This window comes from Oryctolagus cuniculus, chromosome 5, assembly GCF_051225735.1.
Source record: "Oryctolagus cuniculus isolate XC-2025 breed Fujian yellow rabbit chromosome 5, ASM5122573v1, whole genome shotgun sequence".
NCBI classification, from domain to species: domain Eukaryota; kingdom Metazoa; phylum Chordata; class Mammalia; order Lagomorpha; family Leporidae; genus Oryctolagus; species Oryctolagus cuniculus.
Genome location: NC_142871.1, coordinates 18,339,338 through 18,359,970, shown reverse-complemented (window position 1 = coordinate 18,359,970; position 20,633 = coordinate 18,339,338). Strand labels below are relative to the sequence as shown.

Below are 20,633 nucleotides of genomic sequence, written 5' to 3'. Positions count from 1 at the left end.
ATGGAAGGAAGACCTTTCTCTCTGTCTCTCTCTCTCTCACTATCTAACTCTGCCTATCCAAAAATATAGGGATGCATCAAAAAGTTAATGGAAAAACAATTAAAATATAAGTTTACTTTGGTGCAAAAATTTTGAAATTCATGCTTTAGTCTTTTCATTATACACATTTCCCACAAGCTTTTTGAAGACCACTTGTATACCTTTTTTAGTATCTGATCATTTGAAAGCCTTACCCCAGGACAGAAAAAGGAGATGCCTTAACTAATAACAGAATTTTAAAAGTTCTTTTTAGAAAAAAAAAAAAATCATGATGTAGTAATAGTTATGTCTAGTTCCATCATTTGTTTCAGACAGAAGAAATCAAAATATACAATCAATTGGACAGGGTTTTCATTTTTTAAATTATAAAGTATATTCAGGACTTGGTTTAAGGTTAAAAAAAAGAGAGACTAGGCACACTAGATAAACATCTAGTTAAGTCAAAGATGGATCAATAGAACTTACATAAACCAAAGCACAGGGAGGAAGAAAAAAGAATGCGTAGGAAACAAGGCATGTACTGTCAGATGAATACCACGTGTTTAACAATTAGAGAGGAAGAAAAAGAAATCTTTGAAGAAACAATGACCCAGGAGTTCCTAAAACTGATGAAAGTCATGAACCTACAATTCAAAAAGCTGAGTGAACCTCAAGATAAATTTAAGGAAAACTAAACTTAGGTATATCATGGTCAAATTCTAGAAATCAAAGTTAAAACTTAAAAAAAAAACCTCCTAAAAGCAGCCAAAGAGGTTCCGGTTCTGAGTAAGATGTCCTAGGTACACTTTATCCAACCTTGCCCCCTGAATGCAGCTAAAAAAGTGGAACAGAAAACATGAAGTAGCTACTTGAAGACCCTGAAAAGTAAACAGCACAGGCAGATCAGGGAGGATGAGAACCCCGAGTCCTACTGAACCTGGGGAAAAGTTCACCATTTCTCCCCTGCAGTATCTTCCAGACGCAAACCTGGACGGGACACAGCACAAAGCTCCAGGGGAAGCTCCTCCAGAGTTCAGGTTAAGGGAGTGGGAAAGCTGTTTCCTGGCAGCAACTGATGAGCAATACAAGTCTGTAGATGCTTCAAACTCTCAGACGGGAGCTTTCTAATCCAACCGCAAATTAAATACAGCAGATGAGCCCAAAAAGCCATGCTGCTTGTCTGAAAATGGGAGTCCCAGGAAACCAGAAAGTATCTGGGACATCACACAGAAGGAGGAGATTGAGAAATATACCCCATCAAGTTTTTTATGAACTGCTGGACTTACCCTCCAAAGTGTACCTGTATGGATTTGATCCTACAGAATCTCAAAGAATTTGAGAACTGAACTTGTAAGCACAGGATCACAACCCACAGAGAGAACTACTAAGCAATGCAAAGGCTATAGAAATGAAACAGTTGAAACAGCTGTGGCATAGCGGATTAAAGCCCTGGCCTGCAGTGCTGGCATTCCATTTGGGCACAGTTTGAGTCCTGGCTGCTCCACTTCTGATCCAGCTCTCTGCTAATGTGCCTGGGAAAGCAGGGGAGGATGGCCCAAGTACTTGGGCCCCTGCACCCACGTGGGAGAACCAGAAGGAGTTCCTGGCTCTTGGCTTCAGATCTGCTCAGCTCCAGCCATTGTGGCCAATTGGGGAGTGAACCAGCTGATGAAAGACCTCTCTCTTTGTCTCTACCTATCTCTGTAACTCTTTGAAATAAATTTTTTTTTTTTTTTAAAGAAAAGAAATGAGGGGCCAGTGCTATGCCATAGCAGGTAAAGCCGTCACTTGTAGTGCTGGCATCCCATATGGGTGCTGGTTCGAATCCCAGCTGTTCCACTTCTAATCCAGCTCTCTGGTGTGGCCTGGGAAAGCAGTGGAAGATGGCCCAAGTCCTTGGGCCCTTGCACCCATGTGGGAGATCTGGAAGAAGCTCCTGGCTCCTGGCTTCGGATTGGCGTGACACCGACCGTTGAAGCCAATTGGGGGAGTGAACCAGCGGATGGAAGACCTCTCTCTCCCTCTCTGCCTCTCCTTCTCTCTCTGTGTAACTCTGACTTTCAAATAAATACATAAATAAATCTTAAAAAAAAGAAGAAATGAAAGTTACTGCAATCCTAATGAATCTTTTTTTGACTATGTGTATTTACTGATAAACAATAATTGTTCATATTTATTGGGTACAATGCAGTATTTTGATACATGCATATGTTTTAATGATCAAATTAGGATAATTAGCTTCTGTCACTTCATATACTCAAGATTTCTTTGTAGTGTGAACATTCAAGTCTTTCTTCTAGCTATTTAGAAAAATACAATGTTATTCTTAACTCTTATTACCCTACTGTGTGATAGAACATCAAAAGGATTATTTTTACAAAAAGTTAAAAAAGTACTTTTTAATTAAATAAAAGTAAACCTCTCTGATGTTTAATTTATATATATAGTTTTTATAAACTTAATTAATTTTGAAGAACCCAAGGATGGTATGTCTTTTGCATGCGCTTAGACGTAACTAGCTTATGAGACATAAAAAATATCCTCCACTTAATACATTAAAACAAAGTAAATCTTTGCAAACAAGTTTTACTATTAACTCTCATAATCCCGATCTTTGATGATAGAGCTCCTCCACGGGAAGTTAGTACCCAGTGATTCCTGTTGTTAACTTAACAATTAACACTCTTAGGTATGACACTAGTGATCACCAGAGGCTCTTGACATGAGCTGCCTATGTCTAATGAATCTTGTGGCCTGAATCCAACCAGGTTCAATGCCTGCCAAAACAAGGTCAATATTCTCCCAAAGTATCCAGGATACTACCCAAAATTATTTGGTATGCAAAGAACCAGGAAAATTTCAACTCGCATAGGAAAAACCAATCAACAGGTATTAGCATTGAGATGACATATGTTAGAATTATTTGACAAAGACACTTAATCAGCCATTATAAAAATGCTCTAAATAAGGGAAACACTCTTGAAATGAAATTAACAGATGGAAAGTCTTAGTAAAGACACAGAAGATACAAAGAAATACCAAGGGTGTGTGTTTGGCCTAGCAGTTAAGACATCTGTATTCCATATCAGAGTGCTTGGGTTTGATTCCTGGCTCCTGCACCAATTGTACCTTCCTACCAATGTAGACCCTACAGTGCAGCAGGTGACAGCCCAAGTAATTGGGTTCCAGCCACCCACGTAAGAAACTGACACTGAATTTCTAGATTCTGCCCTGCCCCAGTCCCAATCACTGCAGGCACTTGGAGAATGAACCAATAAATGAGAGCTCTTTGTCTCTCTGCCCCGCAAATTAAATATGTGTGTGTGTGTGTGTGTGTGATGTATTAGAAATACTAAATGGAATTTTCGACTAAAAAAGAAAACAAAAAATTCAATGGATGGGTTCAATAGCAGAATGGAGATGCAGATGTCAGAATAGTCGGTGACATTGAAGATGGATTGGTAGAAATTATGCAATCTGAACAGCAGAGAGAACAAGGATGAGATGTATGAGCAGAATCTCAGGAATCCATGTAATTATACCAGAAGGTCTAACCTTCCTGTCACTGGAATCCCAGGAGAAAACAGTGTGGTGAAAAAATATTCTAAGAGATGATAGCTGAACATTCTCCAAATGTTATGATACAAACCTACAATTTTAAGATGCTCAGTGAATACCAAATAGGAAAAAGCCTAAGAAATACATGCCCAGGCACATCATAATTAGAATACTAAAAGTTAAAGAAAAAGTATTGAAAGCTGTCACAGAAAAATGAAACATCAATAAGGGATTTGAACAACTACAGATGTCTCATCAAACAATGGGGGACAGAAGAAGTGGGCATTTTAAAGTGATGCAAGAACAGAAACCCCCAAGTGTATACTGCTATAGTTTGACTACGGTTTGTCTCCACGAAAACTCAAGTTGAGGTTTGGACTCTGCTGTAATAGTGAATGTTGAGAGGTTACAAGTCTTTAAAAGGCTCATGAGGGATTGGCCTGCCTTCACAAAGAATCTCATGAGAGTGAGTAAGTGCGCCCTCTCCAGGACTGGATTAGTTCCTGCAATTGCAGGCTGTTAAAAAGTGAGGCTGTGGTGTTTTGTCTTTTCTGCACCACCCACTTCCCTCTCTGACTCCTACTGTGTTACTACTATGAAGCAACAGGAGCCCTTGCCAGAGGCAGCTACCCGAGCTTGGCCTTCCCAGGCGCTAGAACACTGAGTCAAAATAAACTTTTCTTTATACATCATCCAGTTTAGAGAATCCTGTTGGATCAACAGAAAATGGACGAAGACATACATAACTAAGTGATAACAGACTACAGCAAAAAAGGATATTCTCAGATGAAGGAAAATTAAAGAGAATCTGTGTTAAAACCTGTTCTAAAATACTTCACGAAGTTATTTATTTATTTGAGAGCAAAGAGACAAAGGGAGGGAATGAATGAGCAAGCAAGCATGTTCCCATCTGTTGGTTCACTCTCCAAATGCCTGTAATGGTTGGATCTAGGCCAGGCTGAAGCCAGCAGCTGGAAACTTAATCCAGGTTTCCCAACTGGGTGGTAAGAACCCAACCGCTTGAACCATTTCCACTGCCTCCTAGGGCACGCATTAGCAGGATGCTGGATTAGAAGCAGAGGTGGGACTCAAACCCAGGCAAACCCTATATGGGATGTGGGTATTCCAAACGACGGCTTGACTGCTGTGCCACTATGCCTGTCCTAAGATGCAGGCATCTAACTAGTGTCTTAACAACTAGGCCGGAAAAAAAAAAAAAAAAAAAAAAAAGGCTGGGGCTGGCACTATGGTGTAGAAGGTTAAGAATGTTTAAAAAAAAAGATTCATTTATTTACTTGAGAGGCAGAATTAGAGAGAGAGAGAGAGAGAGACAGAGACAGAGGTCTTCCATCCCCTGGTTTAACCCCCAAATGGTCTAAACAGCTGGAATTGGGCCAATCCAAAGCCAGGAGCCAGGAGCTTCCTCCACATCTCCCATGCAGGTGCAGGGGCCCAAGCACATGGGCCATCCTCCACTGCCTTCTCAGGCCATCAGTAGGGAGGTGGATCAGAACTGGAGCAGCCGGGACTTGAACTGGTGCCCATGTGGGATACCGGCACCGTAGGCAGATGCCTAACTTACTACGCCTCAGCACCAGCCCCAATAAATAAATCTTTAAAAAATTATGTCAAAATCATGATCCACAAAAGAAAAATTATATATTGGACATCATCAAAATTAAGAATTTTCATTCTACCGGAGAAGAATGAAAAAACAGTCAGTGGACTGGGATGACAGCAATGCAAACAGCTGCTTAACCCACTGTACCACCATGCCAACCCCTTAATCTCTGAATTTCTCTCTCAACCTCTGTCTTTTTGCCTTTCAAATAAGCAATTTTTAGAATTTTTAAGATTTTATTTTTTATTTGAAAATCAGAAACACAGAGAGAGGGGAGAGTGAGAGACAAAGATTGAGAGAGAGAGACCTTGCATCTGCTGGTTCACCCACCAAATGGCAACAAGAGCAAGGAGCCAGGAGCCAGGAACCAGGAGCTTTATCTACAACTCCCACCTGGGTACTTGAGCCATCTTTCACTGCTTTCCCAGGCATGTTAGCAGGGAACTGGATTGGAACAGCCAGGACTAAAATCGGTGTCCATATGGGATGCTGGTGCTGCAGGAAGCAGTTTAACCAACTATATCACAGTGCCAGCCCCCTAACATAATTTCTAAGAATTACTTTCCTAACTGTAAGTCACAAGGATTTTTCTATGTTTTCTTTTTTTTTTTAAAGATTTATTTTATTTATTGGAAAGACAGAGCTACAGAGAGAGGTAGAGATAGAGAGGTCTTCCATTCGCTGGTTCACTCCTGAGATGGCTGCCAACAGCTGGAGCTGTGCCGATCCGAAGCCAGGAGCCAGCAGCCTCCTCCAGGCTTCCCAAGTGGGTGCAGGGGTCCAAGAACTTGGGCCATCTTCCACTGCCCTCCCGGGCCACAACAGAGAGCTGGATTGGAAGTGGAGCAGCCGGTACTAGAACCGGCACCCATATGGGAAGCCGGCGCTTCAGGCCAGGGTGTTAACCCGCTGTGCCACAGCGCTGGCCCCCAGGATTTTCTATGTTTTCTTCTAAGTGAATTACAGTTTTAAGTGTTATCACTACATGTATGATCCATCTGAGGTGTTAGGACAGTTGAAGTTCCTTTTTTTTTTTTTTTTTTTTACAGCTGATCAATTACTCCACATCATTTGTTGAAAACTATCATTTCTGGAACTGGTGCTGTGGCACAGCAGGTTAACACCCTGGCCTGCAGTGCCGGCATCCGATATGGGTACTGATTCAAGACTTGGCTGCTCCACTTCCGATCCAGCTCTCTGCTGTGGACTGCGAAAGAAGAAGATGGCCCAAGTCTTTGAGCCCCTGTACCCACGTGGGAGACCTGGAAGAGGCTCCTGGCTCCTGGCTTCAGATCAGCTCAGCTCCGGACGTTACAGCCAACTGGGGAGTGAACCATTAGGTGGAAGACCTCCTTCTCTCTCTCTCTCTGCCTCTCCTCTCTCTGTGTAACTCTGACCTTCAAATAAATAAATAAATCTTTAAGAAAAAAAAATACTATCTTTTCTCCATTTGCACTTCTGCCAAAGATCAAGTGGATATACTGGTGTTAGCCTATGTGAGAACTCCCTATTCGACTTTACTGATCTCTGTGTGTAAACTTTTGTCAGTAACACACTATCTGGATAATAGCATTTCTTTCTTTCTTTTCTTTTTTGACAGCATAGTTAGACACTGAGACAGAGAGACAGGTCTTCCTTCTGTTGGTTCACCCCCCAAATGGCTGCTACGGCCGGCGTGCTGCGCCGATCCGAAGCCAGGAGCCAGGTGCTTCCTCCCATGCAGGTACAGGGCCCAAGGACTTAGACCATCCTCCACTGCCTTCCCGGGCCACAGCAGAGAGCTGGACTGGAAGAGGAGCAACCGGGACAGAACCTGGCACCCCAACAGGGACTAGAACTCGGAGTGCTGGCGCCGCAGGCAGAGGATTAGCTTAGTGAGCCGTAGCGCCGGCCTGGATAATAGCATTTCATAGTAAGCTTTAAAATCAGGTAGTTGAGGGGCCAAAAACGTGGCTTGGTAGGCTAAGCCTCCACCTGCAGCGCCAGCATCCATATGGGTGCTGGTTCATGTCTTGACTGTTCGCTTCCAATCCAGCTCTCTGCTCTGGCCTGGGAAAGCAGTAGAAGATGGCCCAAGTGCTTGGGCCCCTACACCTGCATGGGAGACCTGGAAGAAGCTGTTGGCTCCTGGCTTCATATTGGCTCTTCGCCAGCCATTGCAGCTATATGGGGAGTGAACCAGTGAATGGAAGACCTTTTTCTCTGTCTCTACCTCTCTAACTCTACTTCTCAAATGAATAAATAAAATCTTAAAGAAAAATCAGGTGGTTGACTCTTCCAATTTTGTCCTTTAAGAATTTATTTTTGGGGGCTGGCGCCATGGCTCACTTGGTTAATCCTCCGCCTCTGGCACCAGCATCCCACATGGGCGCCGGGTTCTAGTCCCGGTTGCTCCTCTTCCAGTCCAGCTCTCTGCTGTGGTCCGGGAGGGCAGTGGAGGATGGCCCAAGTGCTTGGGCCCCTGCACCCGCATGGGAAACTAGGAAGAAGCACCTGGCTCCTGGCTTTGGATCGGCGCAGCGCCGGCTGTGGCGGCCATTTTGGGGGTGAACCAAACGAAGGAAGACCTTTCTCTGTCTCTCTCACTGTCTAACTCTGTCAAATAAATAAAATACAATAAAAGAAAAAAGAATTTCTTTTTGGAGGCTGGTGTTGACAGCATCCCATATAGGCGCCAGTTCATGTCCTGGATGCTCCACTTCTGATCCAGCTCCCTGTTAATGGCCTGGGAAAAGCAGCAGAGGATAGCCCAAGTATTTGGGACCCTATTAGCCACGTGGGAGGCCTGGATGAAGCTCCTGTCTACTGGCTTCAGCCTGATCCAGTTCTGGCCATTGTAGCCACTTGGGGAGTGGACAGAAGATCTTTCTGTCTCTTCTCTGTAACTTTTTCAAATGAAATAAATATATCTTTAAAAAAATTCATTTTTGCTATTCTAGGTCCTTTATCCATCCATGTGAATTTTAGAATTGGCTCATCTATATTTACAAACCAATTCTGCTGGGATTTAATTAGAAATGAATTAAATAGATAATTTATAATTTGGGGAAAATTGATAGCTTTACTACAGTTTTGCAATAAATGAACACATATGCATCTCCAGTCATTAGCTCTTTGACTTCTTTTGGCAGCATCTGCAGCTTTTAGTATGCAGGTCTTGCTATTAAATCTATGAGATTTACATCTAAGAATTTATTTTGGAGGAGTTGTTGTGAATGATATTACTTTTAAATTTCAGTATCCAGTTGTTTATTGGTTGAATACAGAAATATAATTAATCTTTATGTTATTTTATATTGTAGAATCTTTTTTTTTTTGGACAGGCAGAGTGGACAGTGAGAGAGAGAGAGAGAGAGAGAAAGGTCTTCCTTTTGCCGTTGGTTCACCCTCCAATGGCCGCCGCGGCCGGCGCGCTGTGGCTGGCGCACCACACTGATCTGATGGCAGGAGCCAGGTACTTATCCTGGTCTCCCATGGGGTGCAGGGCCCAAGCACTTGGGCCATCCTCCACTGCACTCCCTGGCCACAGCAGAGAGCTGGCCTGGAAGAGGGGCAACCGGGACAGAATCCGGCGCCCCGACCGGGACTAGAACCCGGTGTGCCAGCGCCGCAAGGCGGAGGATTAGCCTAGTGAGCCACGGCGCTGGCCTTGTAGAATCTTGATGAACTCATTTATTCTGTGACTTTTTTTGTAGATTCCCTGGGAAACTATGTCATGCGTAAACAGAAGTTTGTACTCCTTCCTTTCCAATCTGTATGCCTTTTACTTGCTTTTGTTATTGTGCTGAATGGGCTAAGATTTCCAGAACATATAGCTACTGAGAATGGACATCTCTTGTCTTTTCTCAGCCTTAGGGAGGACGCATTCAATTTCAAACACATGCACATGCATATAGTCTTCAAAAAGTTCAGGGAAAATGAATATGTGAAAAATACTACATACGGATTTCAGAGTTTTCTTACACCAAAATAAACTTACCTTTTCATTCCCTTTTCCATGAACTCTTTGAAGTCCCTTAGCATATACATATGTACACAATATACTAACATGAAAATACATTTTGAGACAAATACTATAAAGAATTCTATAAAAAGTAGTTTTAAATGCACTGACTGAGGTGGTTATGGATGTTATCTCAGGACCCTCTCACAGAATGACTGCGAATGATCAGGAGTTAACCAGGCTTCTGAACAGTGTGGGTGGGGGAGCGGGGAAAGGTGGTTGTGGAAGATGAGAGAGAACGAAGTAGACCATTCCTATTTTGACTTTAATGCACAGAAAAGGAACCACTAAACGATTTTAAATGAGACAACGTGTAGTCAAAATGATGAGTAACTTCTCATTTAAGTGCCAAAGCAATTTTTAAGTAGAGATGGAGACATCTGTTGATAGTTTACAGCTAGAATGTACATGGAAGAAAAAGTCAGGAGACAGTGACCAGAAGTAAACTGGAATAAATCTTCAAAGACACTAGAGAATTTTATGAGTAAAATGACTTCATTCTATAATTCCAGGTTAAGATGCTCTAAAGGAAATGTAGATTAAGATCCCTAATCCAAAATTCCAAAATCTGAAGTGCACCAAATCTGAAACTTTTTGAGTGTTGAAATCACACAAGTAGAAAATTTTACAACTAATGCGATAGACTGTAATCAAAATGCAGGAACACCAAAAATAGTATATAAAATTACTTTTAGGCTATGTATATTAGGTATATATGAAATAGAAATTAATTTCCTATTTAGTGTTGGATCCCACCTCCAAGATATCTCCTTATGTACTGTATATGCAAATATTCCAAAATCTGAAAAAATTCAAAATCCAAAACCACTTCTAGTCCCAACCATTCCAGATAAGGGACTCTCAATCTGTGTTAATAATAAAGGTCTGTGGCATAGGGACTTTGTGGCAATTCTTTTGATACAGACTCTATACCTTACCTTCATTTGTGTTTCTAATGGCGTTTGTGCCAAGAAAGGAGGTTGTCCCACTAGCATTTCAAAGAGAATAACACCAACACTCCACCAATCACATAACTGTGTATATCCTAAAACAAGATAACAAAATTACATAGCTGTTCAGAAGCACTCCCCCCAAAATTGCTCAGAATTAATATAATCAAATTTAACATTAAATCACTACTTTACATAATAAAGTTTATACCTTTATAATAAAGACATATTCTGGTATAAGTTTTAAGCTGCCTACAGGCCTATGAGATTTTTATAGAAAGACTAAGTAGTTCACCTGTTCGTAGCAATACTTCAGGTGCAATATAATTGGGAGTCCCAACCAAAGAATGTGCTAGACATCGCTGGTGCTGGCGTGCAGCTCTCCGCTCTAGTGGCTTTAGTCTATCTCCACATCGACAGTTTGAGGGATCACCCCATTCATTACTGAAGTCCATGCTATCTTGCCGTGGATGGTCACCTGTAAATATAGTCAAATAAACATGTAATTAAAAGCAACAAGGATAGGAGTAGCCTAAAGTTTGTACAATCTTTTGAAGTCACGGATTAGAGTTAACAACATTCTCCCTTGTGACAAATTAAGAAAACTAAGTCACAACATGTGCCTAATCACTGATGTGTTTATTATAAACAAGGGTCTGTCTTCTGAGATATTAATAGGAAAGGCTTCACACTAACAAAAATTAGCCCAATATTCAGTAACTTACTTAATGCTAAATGATAACAATATTAAGTTTTATATAGGTACAATTAGGAGTATGTTATTCTGATGGCTCCCTGTGAGTACTCTGGACAAACTTTCAACCAATTCAGTCAACGAATGAAAATAAGAAAGACAAAATTCTGCTCTCAGGTAGCTTACACTCTAGTGGGAAAGAAACACAGATATAAGAAGTACAATGATGTGTCCTTCACAGAGAATTAACACAGAATGGACACAGAATTAACATATGTGACTGGACAGCTGTATCAGACTGGACAGCTAGGAGAGATGACTGAGAAACTGATGTATTTGCTAAGATGTAAAAAACAGGTTAGTACTTAAGCATTTGAAAATCAGGGCAGGATGTTCCACATGGAAACAGTAACACAGAGGAGACCAGTACAGCTGATAAAGGGGAGAAGGATAGAAAGTGAAGTCAGCATACGTGGGTTTGGCAGGCAATAGAAACAGCTTGCCATTCACTCCAAGTATGCTGGAAACAGTTTCGAGAGAGAGGATGGGAAAATCTGATTTATGCTTAACAAAAGAAAACTCTGGCTGTGGTATGGAGAATACATGATAGGGAGGACAAGGGTGAAAACAGTGACCAATTAAAAGGCTATTGTAGGGGCTGGCGCTGTGGCATAGTGAGTAAAGTCGCCGCCTGCACCCTATAAAGGCGCCAGTTTGAGTCCCGGCTGCTCCACTTCCAATCCAACTCTCTGCTGTGGCCTGGGAAAGCAGTAGAAGATGGTCCAAGTGCTTGGGCCCCTGCACCTGCGTGGGAGACCCAAAAGAAGCTCCTGACTCCTGGCTTTGGATGGGCGCAGCTCTGGCTATTGTGGCCATCTGGGGAGTGAACCAGCGGATGGAAGATCAACCTTCCTCTCCCTCTCTCTCTGCCTCTGCTTCTCTGTGACTCTGTCTTCAAATAAATAAATCTTAAAAAAAAAAAAAAAAAAAGCTATTGTAGGGCTGATGATGTGGAGTAGTGAGTAAGGCCACCACCTGCGGCACCAACATCCCATATGGGCGCTGGTTCAAGTCCAGGCTGTTCCACTTCCAATCCAGCTCTCTGCTAATGTTCCTTAACTCCCTTTCACATAAATCTACAAATTGTTTAAAAAAAAAAAAGCTATTGTAAGTAAGCTTGGATTACAATAATGAACCTGGAAAGAAGTGACTAGATTCAGGACGTATTTAGAAGAGGAGTAAACAGGACTTGTTAATGGATTACATGTGGAGGGCAGGTCAAAAAAGAACCTGGATAACTAGGTAGGTGATGGCAGGGCACCTTACTAACACTAACACCATGAAGAAGACGGGGGGAAGCAGATATGGTGGTACTAATGAAGTGGTTTTTTTTGTTTTTTTGTTTTTTTGTTTTTTTTTTTTTTTAAGATTTATTTATTTGAAAGGCAGAGTTAGAAAGAAAAGGAGAGACACAGAGAGAGGTGAGAGATCTTCCATCTGCTGGTTCACTCCCCAAATGGGCACAATGTCCAGGGCTGGGCCAAGCTGAAGCCAAAGCCAGGAGCCCTCCCAGGGACATTACCAGGGAGTGGGACTGAAGTGGAACAGCTGGGACTCGAACCAGGACACATGATGGAATGCTAGCACTGTAGGCGGTGGCTTAACCCACTGCACCACAATGTGGACCCTAATTAAAGGTTCTTTATTTGCAAGGTTAACTTTGAAAGTCCCATTTTTTAACTTTGAAAGGCTTATTTGAAATCCACATGAAGATCTCCAATATGCAATTATATATAGAAAGCAGGAATTCCAGAGAGTGTTCATTTCTGGGCACAGAGATTTAGAAGTCATCACCAAGCATGAGAGGATTTCAAAAAGCTCACGGACGGGATGGTATTGTGATGCAGTGGACTAAGCTGCCGCTTGCAACACTGGCATCCTGTATCAGTGTGCCATCTGAATCCTGGCTGTTCACCTCTGATCAAGCTCCCTGCCAATGGGCCTGGGAAAGCAGCAGCAGATGGTCTAAGTGCTTGGGACCCTGCCACCCAAGTGGGAAACCTGAATGGAGTTCCAGGCTCCTAGCTTCAGCCTGGTCCAGCCTGCCTGTTGTGAACCAACAGATGGAAGATCTCTTTTTCTTCCCTTCTCTGTCACCCTTGGGCCTTTGCCACCCATTTAGGAAACCTAGATTAGGTTCTGGGCTCCCAGCTTCAACCTGGCCTAGACCCACCTGTTGTGGGCAACTGGGGAGTGAACCAGAGGATGGGAGCTCCCTGCTTCAGCTTCTAAAAAAAAAAAAAAAAAAAAAAAGGCAGTGGGGCTGCAGTGAGCCTAGAAATTCTATCTTTAAGAAGAGCTCTATGTAGTAATACAAGTGAGTCTGAGGAGACACTAAATTATAAATATAGTAAGGTATCTCAATGCCAGTGTCAACCTATTTAACAGAAGCACAGGAAGTTTAATAACACCCACTTCAGAGGACTATTGTTAGCAGTAAATCAGAATATACTCAAAGTACTTCCTAAATAATAAGTATTCAACAAAGGTTAGATCAACTTATATTGCCATTACCCATTGAAGGAATCTTGGTGAGATGGCTTGTGAGCAGAAAGGACATGGGTCCTGTAATCAGACAAACCTGGGTTTAAAGCCTTGCCTTTACACTTAATTTCTGTCTGGCTTTGGGCAAGTTACTTCATCTAACCAAATCTCAGCTTCTTCAACCTGCCCCACAACGTTATTATGAGGATTGAATAAAATCATTTAAATAAAGTGCTTAGGGCTAAGTAAGTTTGATCACTATACAATAGAATTCTAAATACCAGTGGAAAAAAAAGTTTCATGTATTAACATGGAAGAACTTCAAAAGTTATCAACAGGGGCTGGTGCTGTGTTGTAGTGGGTAAAGCTGTCGCCTGAGACACCAGCATCTCATATGGATGCAGATTTGAGTCCTGGCTGCTCCACTTCCAATCCAGCTTCCTGCTCATGCTCCTGGAAAAGCACTGATGGATGGCCCAAATACTTGGGCCCCTTTATCCACATGGGAGACCTGGAAGAAGCTCCTGGCTCCGGCCTGGACCAGCCCTGGCCACTGTGGCCATTTGAGGAGTGATCCAGTGGATGGAAGAACTCTCTCTCTCCCTCTCTCTGTAACTCTGCCTTTCAAATAAATAAGTAAATCTTTTTTTTTTTAACTTATTTGCCATATTTAAAAATTAAATTTTATAAACTCAGAAGTGTTAGTAATACATAGAAATCATCAAATCTGGGGCCGGTGCTGTGGCATAGCAGGTAAAAACCACCACCTACAGAGCCAGCATCCCAGATGGGCAACAGTTCAAGTCCTGGCTGCTCCACTTCTGATCTGGTTCTCTGCTATGACCTAGGAAAGCAGGAGAGGATGGCCTAAGTCATTAGGACCCTGCACTTGCGTGGGAGAGCTGGAAGAAGCTCCTGGTCCCTGGCTTCGGATAGGCCCAGCTCCAGCCGTTATGGCCATTTGGGGAGTGAACCAGTGGATGGAAGACCTCTCTCTCTCTTTCTCGCTCTCGCTTTCTCTGCCTCTGCCTCTCTGTAATTCTGCCTTTCAAATAAATAAATCTTTTAAAAAAAGTATATTAAAAAATCATCGGGGCCGGCACCGTGGCTCACTTGGCTTATCCTCCACCTGCAGCGCTGGCACCCCGGGTTCTAGCCTTGGTTGGGGTGCCGGATTCTGTCCCGGTTGCTCCTCTTCCAGTCCAGCTCTCTGCTGTGGCCTGGGAGGGCAGTGGAGGATGGCCCAAACCCTTGGGCCCTGCACCCGCAAGGGAGACCAGGAGGAAGCACCTGGCTCCTGGCTTTGGATCGGCGCAGTGCTGGCCGTAGCGGCCATTTGAGGGGTGACCATCGGAAAGGAAGACCTTTCTCTCTGTCTAAATCTGCCTGTCAAAAAAAAAAAAATCATCAAATCTAACATACTTTCATTATATAATACATATATAATATATATAATATAACAAGTGCCTAAGAATTCACCCAAGTTTACCTATCAGAGTCAAGACCAGATCCAAGTCTTCCGGTTCCCATCCAGTTAAAAAGTACTATCTTACATATTCAATGCATAAGCAAATCACATTATTTTAAAATTTTTATAATTTATTTTTATTTGCGAGACAGATACAGATAGAGCTCCTATCTGCTGGTTCATTCCCCCGAATGCCTTTGACGGCAGGGCTGGGCCAGGCAAGCCCTCCCATGAGGGTACCAGTGACCCAGCAACAACCTGAGCCATCACCTGCTGCCTCCCAGGGTGTGTATCAGCATGAAGCTGGAATTGGGAACACAGCTGGGATTTGAACCCAGGCACTCAGATAAGGGATGCACGTGTCCCAGCTGTGTCTTAACCCTATGCCAAACATTCATTCCAGTAAATCCACCCCAGTATTACGAAAAAATTAAATTTTCTGAGTTTACTCACCGCTCTGATAGTACTTAGAATCATGTGTCCATCTGAAGCCAGTGCAGAGGCCAAAGTCAGTCAATTTAATGTGACCATCACGATCAATCAAAATGTTATCAGGTTTAATATCTCTATGAATAAAGCCCATTTTATGAACACTTTCAACTGCACAGGTAAGTTCTGCTATATAGAATCGCGCCAGATTTTCTGGAAAGATGCCCATTCTAATTAATAGGCTCATCATGTCACCCCCAGGAATGTAGTCCATTACAAAATATAAATTGTCCTTATCTTGGAATGAATAATATAAACGAACGACCCACTCATTGTCAGCTTCAGCCAGAATATCTCTCTCAGCTTTAACATGAGCAACTTGGTTTCGAAGCAGAACATCTTTCTTTCGAAGAGTTTTTGTTGCATACAAAGCCTTAGTATCTACTTTTCTTGCTAGACAGACTTCACCAAACGCTCCTATTCCTAGTGTCTTAATCTTCACAAACATAGACTTGTCCATTTTAGCCCTTTTAAGACGGATGTAATTAGATTCTTTTTGGCAAAGCATCTTTCTCATTTGGTCCTGGGCATCTTGAGACAATCCAACCTAGGCAAATAAACTGGATGTTATATGAGGAATTTTCTTTTTTAACATTAAATCTTAAGAAACAACTTGGAAAAAAACTCAGGCATATATTTTAAAGGTTAAATGCATTATAATTTTTAATAAAGCATGTTAGAAATCTGTAATATATTTCTGAGAAAATTAATGATCAAAAGTGCAGCTTAAGAAACAGTTAACAAGATGTCTAAGGTAAGAGAATATATATGTGAATTCAGCTGTGGCAATTCAGGAGAAGAGGATACCAATAGTTAGCTTTCTACTCTTCTCTAATACACTCAGAAAATGTTCACAGTGTGCAACAAACAAACGTCTGTTAACGTGCATTCACATCTCTCTCTCCATGCAGTCATCCCAAATTCTAGGACTAGCTTGCCTTCACTAAATATTTCTCTTTGAAGAATATCTGACCCTCAAATCTTTCTTCCCCTCATAAAAAAGAAATTCTCATACTCCAAACATTTGTTCTTAAAAACCTGGTGTATCAAGAACAACAAAAGAATGCCTTCTCTATTCTATCAGCCTCTTCCCATTTTCCATAAATACACAATACTCATTCAGTCTTTTTTCTTCCTCAGAGCACTGGAATTAGAATGAGAGTCATTGTCCATCACTTCATTTGAAGGGGACAACCTGTATGGTAACAGGGTATCTTTTAAATATTTTTGGATATTTCAAAAAATAGGGTAACTTATGAAGATATCAAAAACCAGATAAAAACAAAAGTCAACTTCAAAATAAGATATAGAATACCTAGATTTAGAAGTGAGGCAGTCTTTTTTGGCAGCTTAATAAAGAGCTAATTACAGAGTTTAAATAGAAAAGGAATTCAGTTGGAAGAGTAGTCTAATTCTAGAAATGCAAAACTAACTAAAAGACAGTACCCCATGCTTTTGTTAGGATGCGTACTTGCATGCAAAATCTTTTAAGGATGGCATGCCAGACTTAGTATAGAACTGTTTCTCTTAAAATCTTACTTGTCTATACAGTAATGGAGGCTACAGAGGTCAGCAAAGCTTCCAACACCATAAAAGTTTAAATCAGCTATTAGTGAAAGTGAAGAGGAAAAAGGAAAAATAAACTAAGAAAATACATACAGACAGACTTTAGTAAGAAATCCTAAGAGCTAAAATATGGAAAAACCTTAGAGATTATCAGGACATTTTTCCTCAAAATTCAACTTATGGCAGGAATAACAATATTGTGCTATAAAATCAGGTTTGGAAAATATTTAAAAAGAATGGCTCTCTGAAGTATGCACAGAAGTTTAGTTATAACTTTAAGCTTCTTGGATTTTTGAGTGATAGATCTAAGATTACAACTCTGAGCATATGACAACAATGATGATCCTGTGAAGAAATCTATTGGAATCACAACACAAATTAATCTGAGTGCTTATTAATTCCAATTTCTTTCTTTCTTTCTTTTTTTTTTTTATGACAGGCAGAGTAGACAGTGAGAAAGAGAGAGACAGAGAGAAAGGTCTTCCTTTTGCCGTTGGTTCACCCTCCAATGGCTGCCGCGGCCAGCGCGCTGCGGCCGGCGCACCGCGCTGATCCGATGGCAGGAGCCAGGAGCCAGGTGCTTTTCCTGGTCTCCCATGGGGTGCAGGGCCCAAGCACTTGGGGCATCCTCCACTGCACTCCCTGGCCACAGCAGAGAGCTGGCCTGGAAGAGGGGCAACCGGGACAGAATCCGGCGCCCCGACCGGGACTAGAACCCGGTGTGCCGGCGCCGCAAGGCAGAGGATTAGCCTAGTGAGCTGCGGCGCCGGCCCTCCAATTTCCTTTTAAGAACATTTTAACTTAATTTCAGCACATTTTTCTCTAGTACATTGTAAAAATGAAATTAGAAGGAAGAAATAACTGAAGGGAAATGTCTCTGACACTTTCTAGCAAGACATATGTGATGAACAAACTTACAAATTCAAAAAGTTACAAGTAAAAAGAAATGTTCATAAATCTACGAAGAGGTGACCCAGGGTGCAGGTATTTAGCCCAGGGGTTGAGACAGCAGTTAAGATGCCTGGATCCCACGCTGCAGGACAAGGGTTTGATTTCTAGTTCTTGCTCCTAACACCAGCATCCTGCTATTGTGAACCCTAGTAGGCAGTGAGGATCACTCAAATAACTGGTTTCCTGCCACCCAAGTAGAGACCTGGGCTGATTTTCTGGATACCAACTTTAGACATGGCACAGCCCAGTTTGTTGCAAGCATGGTGGGGAGTGAACCAGTAGATGGGAGCTCTGTCCATCTCCCTCTCTATAAGATAAATAAACAGAGGTGACCTAGGTATTTCTAGCTTATTTTTAAATGTTTGAAAATAATATATAAAACCTAGAAAAGAATCCTTGCTCCAATTTCCATATAAAGGTATTATGCACTAAATCTGTATACTACTGTAAATTATATTTGTCTTAATTTATACAATAACTTTATTATAGGAAATTCAGAATAAATCTAGAAATAGTAAAATACTATAATCAAAAATCTTAAAATTTACTTTAAAATTATTACTATTATTATTATTACTCTTATTATTTTTTAACCTATTTCAGAGACAGAAAAGGAGAGAACACTCTCATCTGCTGGTTCACTCCTCAAATGCATGTAAGGGTAGGGATGGCATAGGACAAAGCTGATCTCAATTCAGGATCAGGGGTTCCCAAATGGCTGGCAAGAACCCAGTTACTATAGTATCACCACTGCCTCCTGGCATCTACATCAGCAGGAAGCTAGAATCAGGAGCCAGAGCAGGAAGTCAAACCCAGGTGCTCCAATTTGGGACACAGGCATCCTAGCAAGCAACAGACCTAATAGGCCAAACGCCTGTACCATTTACTCATTTTCAAATAATTGATAATATATTTTATTCAGCTATAAGAAAGGAAAGTCCTGGAGTACAACCAAGGCAACAGATGATCAAGTACAAAAGTAGTATTTTAAAAGGTTTTACCCGCATCATTTCGTTCTCTAATTGTTTTTTACGATGTAGACGTTGCTGATGGGATTTGAGCACATTTTCTACGTGTTGCTCCATAAAGAATTTAAATGCCTGGGGAGAATAACTTTGAATCCGAGATTCCCTTCGCTCTTCATCTTTCTTGTTTTTCCTAACAGTGATAGGTGAAGTTGTGATCTGTTTCTTTTCTTTATCTCCATTATCAACACTTTCATAACTCTTTTCACCCTCGTCTTCCTTGGGCAAGATAGGCTGATCCTCTTTGCTAGACTTATTGATTGATTCATATGGGGGAACAGGTGGGTTCTGGTGCAGCAGATGTTTTGGATAAGGTGGTGGTGGACCTTGATAGTTTGGAGCTTCAGCAACAGGTGCCATAACGGTCATATTTGAAGTGGTACCCTCAGAAAACGGACTGGTTTGAGTAGTCTGAATTGGTTGTGGTATCCAAGAAGGGTGGGTAGGTGCTAAAGCAGTCTGTAACTCTGGTTTTAATACACGCATGCTTTTCACAGGCTGTTGAATAGGAGCTGGTGTAATCGCAGTGACTGTTGTAGCTGATGGCTGAGAATTAGTAGAGTGACTTGCTCTATTTCCTAATGGATTATTAAAAGAATTTGACCTCACTGGTATGTTAGGTTGCCAGGTAGGGATCTCATGCCCACTGCTTGGGGATGACTGGGTTGGAGCAGAAGATGACTGAGGCCACGTTGTCTGTAGTCCAGGTACATTAATGTTGTAGAGTTCCATGTTATGACTGTTTCTGTTTGGCACCATCATAGACTGAGGAATACTTCCATTTGTATATGATGAAGGAGCAGCAGACCCCCCTGTTTGTAAAGTAGAAGAGCTTTGTCCATTTGTAGGGGTCAGAGGATATGGAGGAGGTGGCTGCCTACTCACAGCACTGGCAGGGACAACATTTTGGTGGATCATAAAATCAGTCTGACCACTACCATTCTGAATTCCAGGCCTCCCTGGGGGAAAGTTAAATTTGTTAGAACTCTGCATGATGATTGGCTGCCTGCCCACAGGAACAGAACTAACTGCTCTCTGCCCCTGACTAGGAGGACTCATGGAGGAAGTGTTAAGAGGTGGTGGAGGATAGCCCTCCTGCCAGGTCCCAGGGGGAACAGGAGAGATTCGAGAGATTACGTATTCCATATTCCCAGAATAGCGCTTAGTTTGAGAGTTTGGTTCCCACGAAGGGGGAGGTGGAGTTGTACCTCTTGGAGGTGGTGGTGGAGTGACACTCCTTACTTGAGGAGGTGGTGGGGGGTTCACTCTCTGTCCATTGCTAGGGTGAGCTTGAGCAAATGCTGTTAAACCGGATCCAGACAAAGGTCTTCCTACATCCGTCTGTGAGTTGGGACTTTCAGAACGATAAGCCACACTGTCTCCTAGTGCTGTGCCATGTCTCTGAGGAACTAAGGATTCCTTAGAACCTTTCCAGCTTTGCTTGCGGTTAATAGGTTGTTGCACACTTCCTTCATAAAAGAGAGAAAAGAAAAACATGTTTTTAACCTTTTATTTCGGAAGAATTTAGTTCGGAATTCTGATACTGAAAAATGATACTCAATTCTCTTTCAAGAATTAAAAAGAAGGGAGCCAGAATTGTGGCATAGTGGGTTAAGCTGCTGCCTGCATCACCGGTGTCCCACAGGGGCACCGGTTCCAGTCCTGGCTGCTCCATTTCCTATCTAGCTCCTTGCTAATATGCCTGGGAAAACAGTGGAAGACGGCCCATGTACTTGGGCTCCTGCA

General features: G+C 42.1%; 1 protein-coding gene across 7 annotated transcripts in view; it reads right to left on the bottom strand.

Moving 5' to 3' along the window:
- LATS1 (large tumor suppressor kinase 1) overlaps window positions 1-20,633 on the bottom strand; it is a 65,981-nt gene that overhangs the window by 5,147 nt on the left and 40,201 nt on the right. For 5 of the 7 annotated variants that reach the window (XM_002722434.6, XM_070073425.2, XM_070073424.2 and 2 more), the window contains 4 exons: window positions 18,864-20,356; window positions 15,310-15,892; window positions 10,446-10,628; window positions 10,139-10,245 (listed from right to left, as the gene is read on the bottom strand). In XM_002722434.6, the coding sequence (XP_002722480.1) occupies window positions 10,139-10,245; window positions 10,446-10,628; window positions 15,310-15,892; window positions 18,864-20,356 (2,366 nt within the window). Of the gene's footprint in view, window positions 1-10,138; window positions 10,246-10,445; window positions 10,629-15,309; window positions 15,893-16,884; window positions 16,952-18,863; window positions 20,357-20,633 lie in introns of those variants that run through there. The other 2 variants (XR_016234476.1, XM_089333627.1) reach the window with 2 other exon arrangements.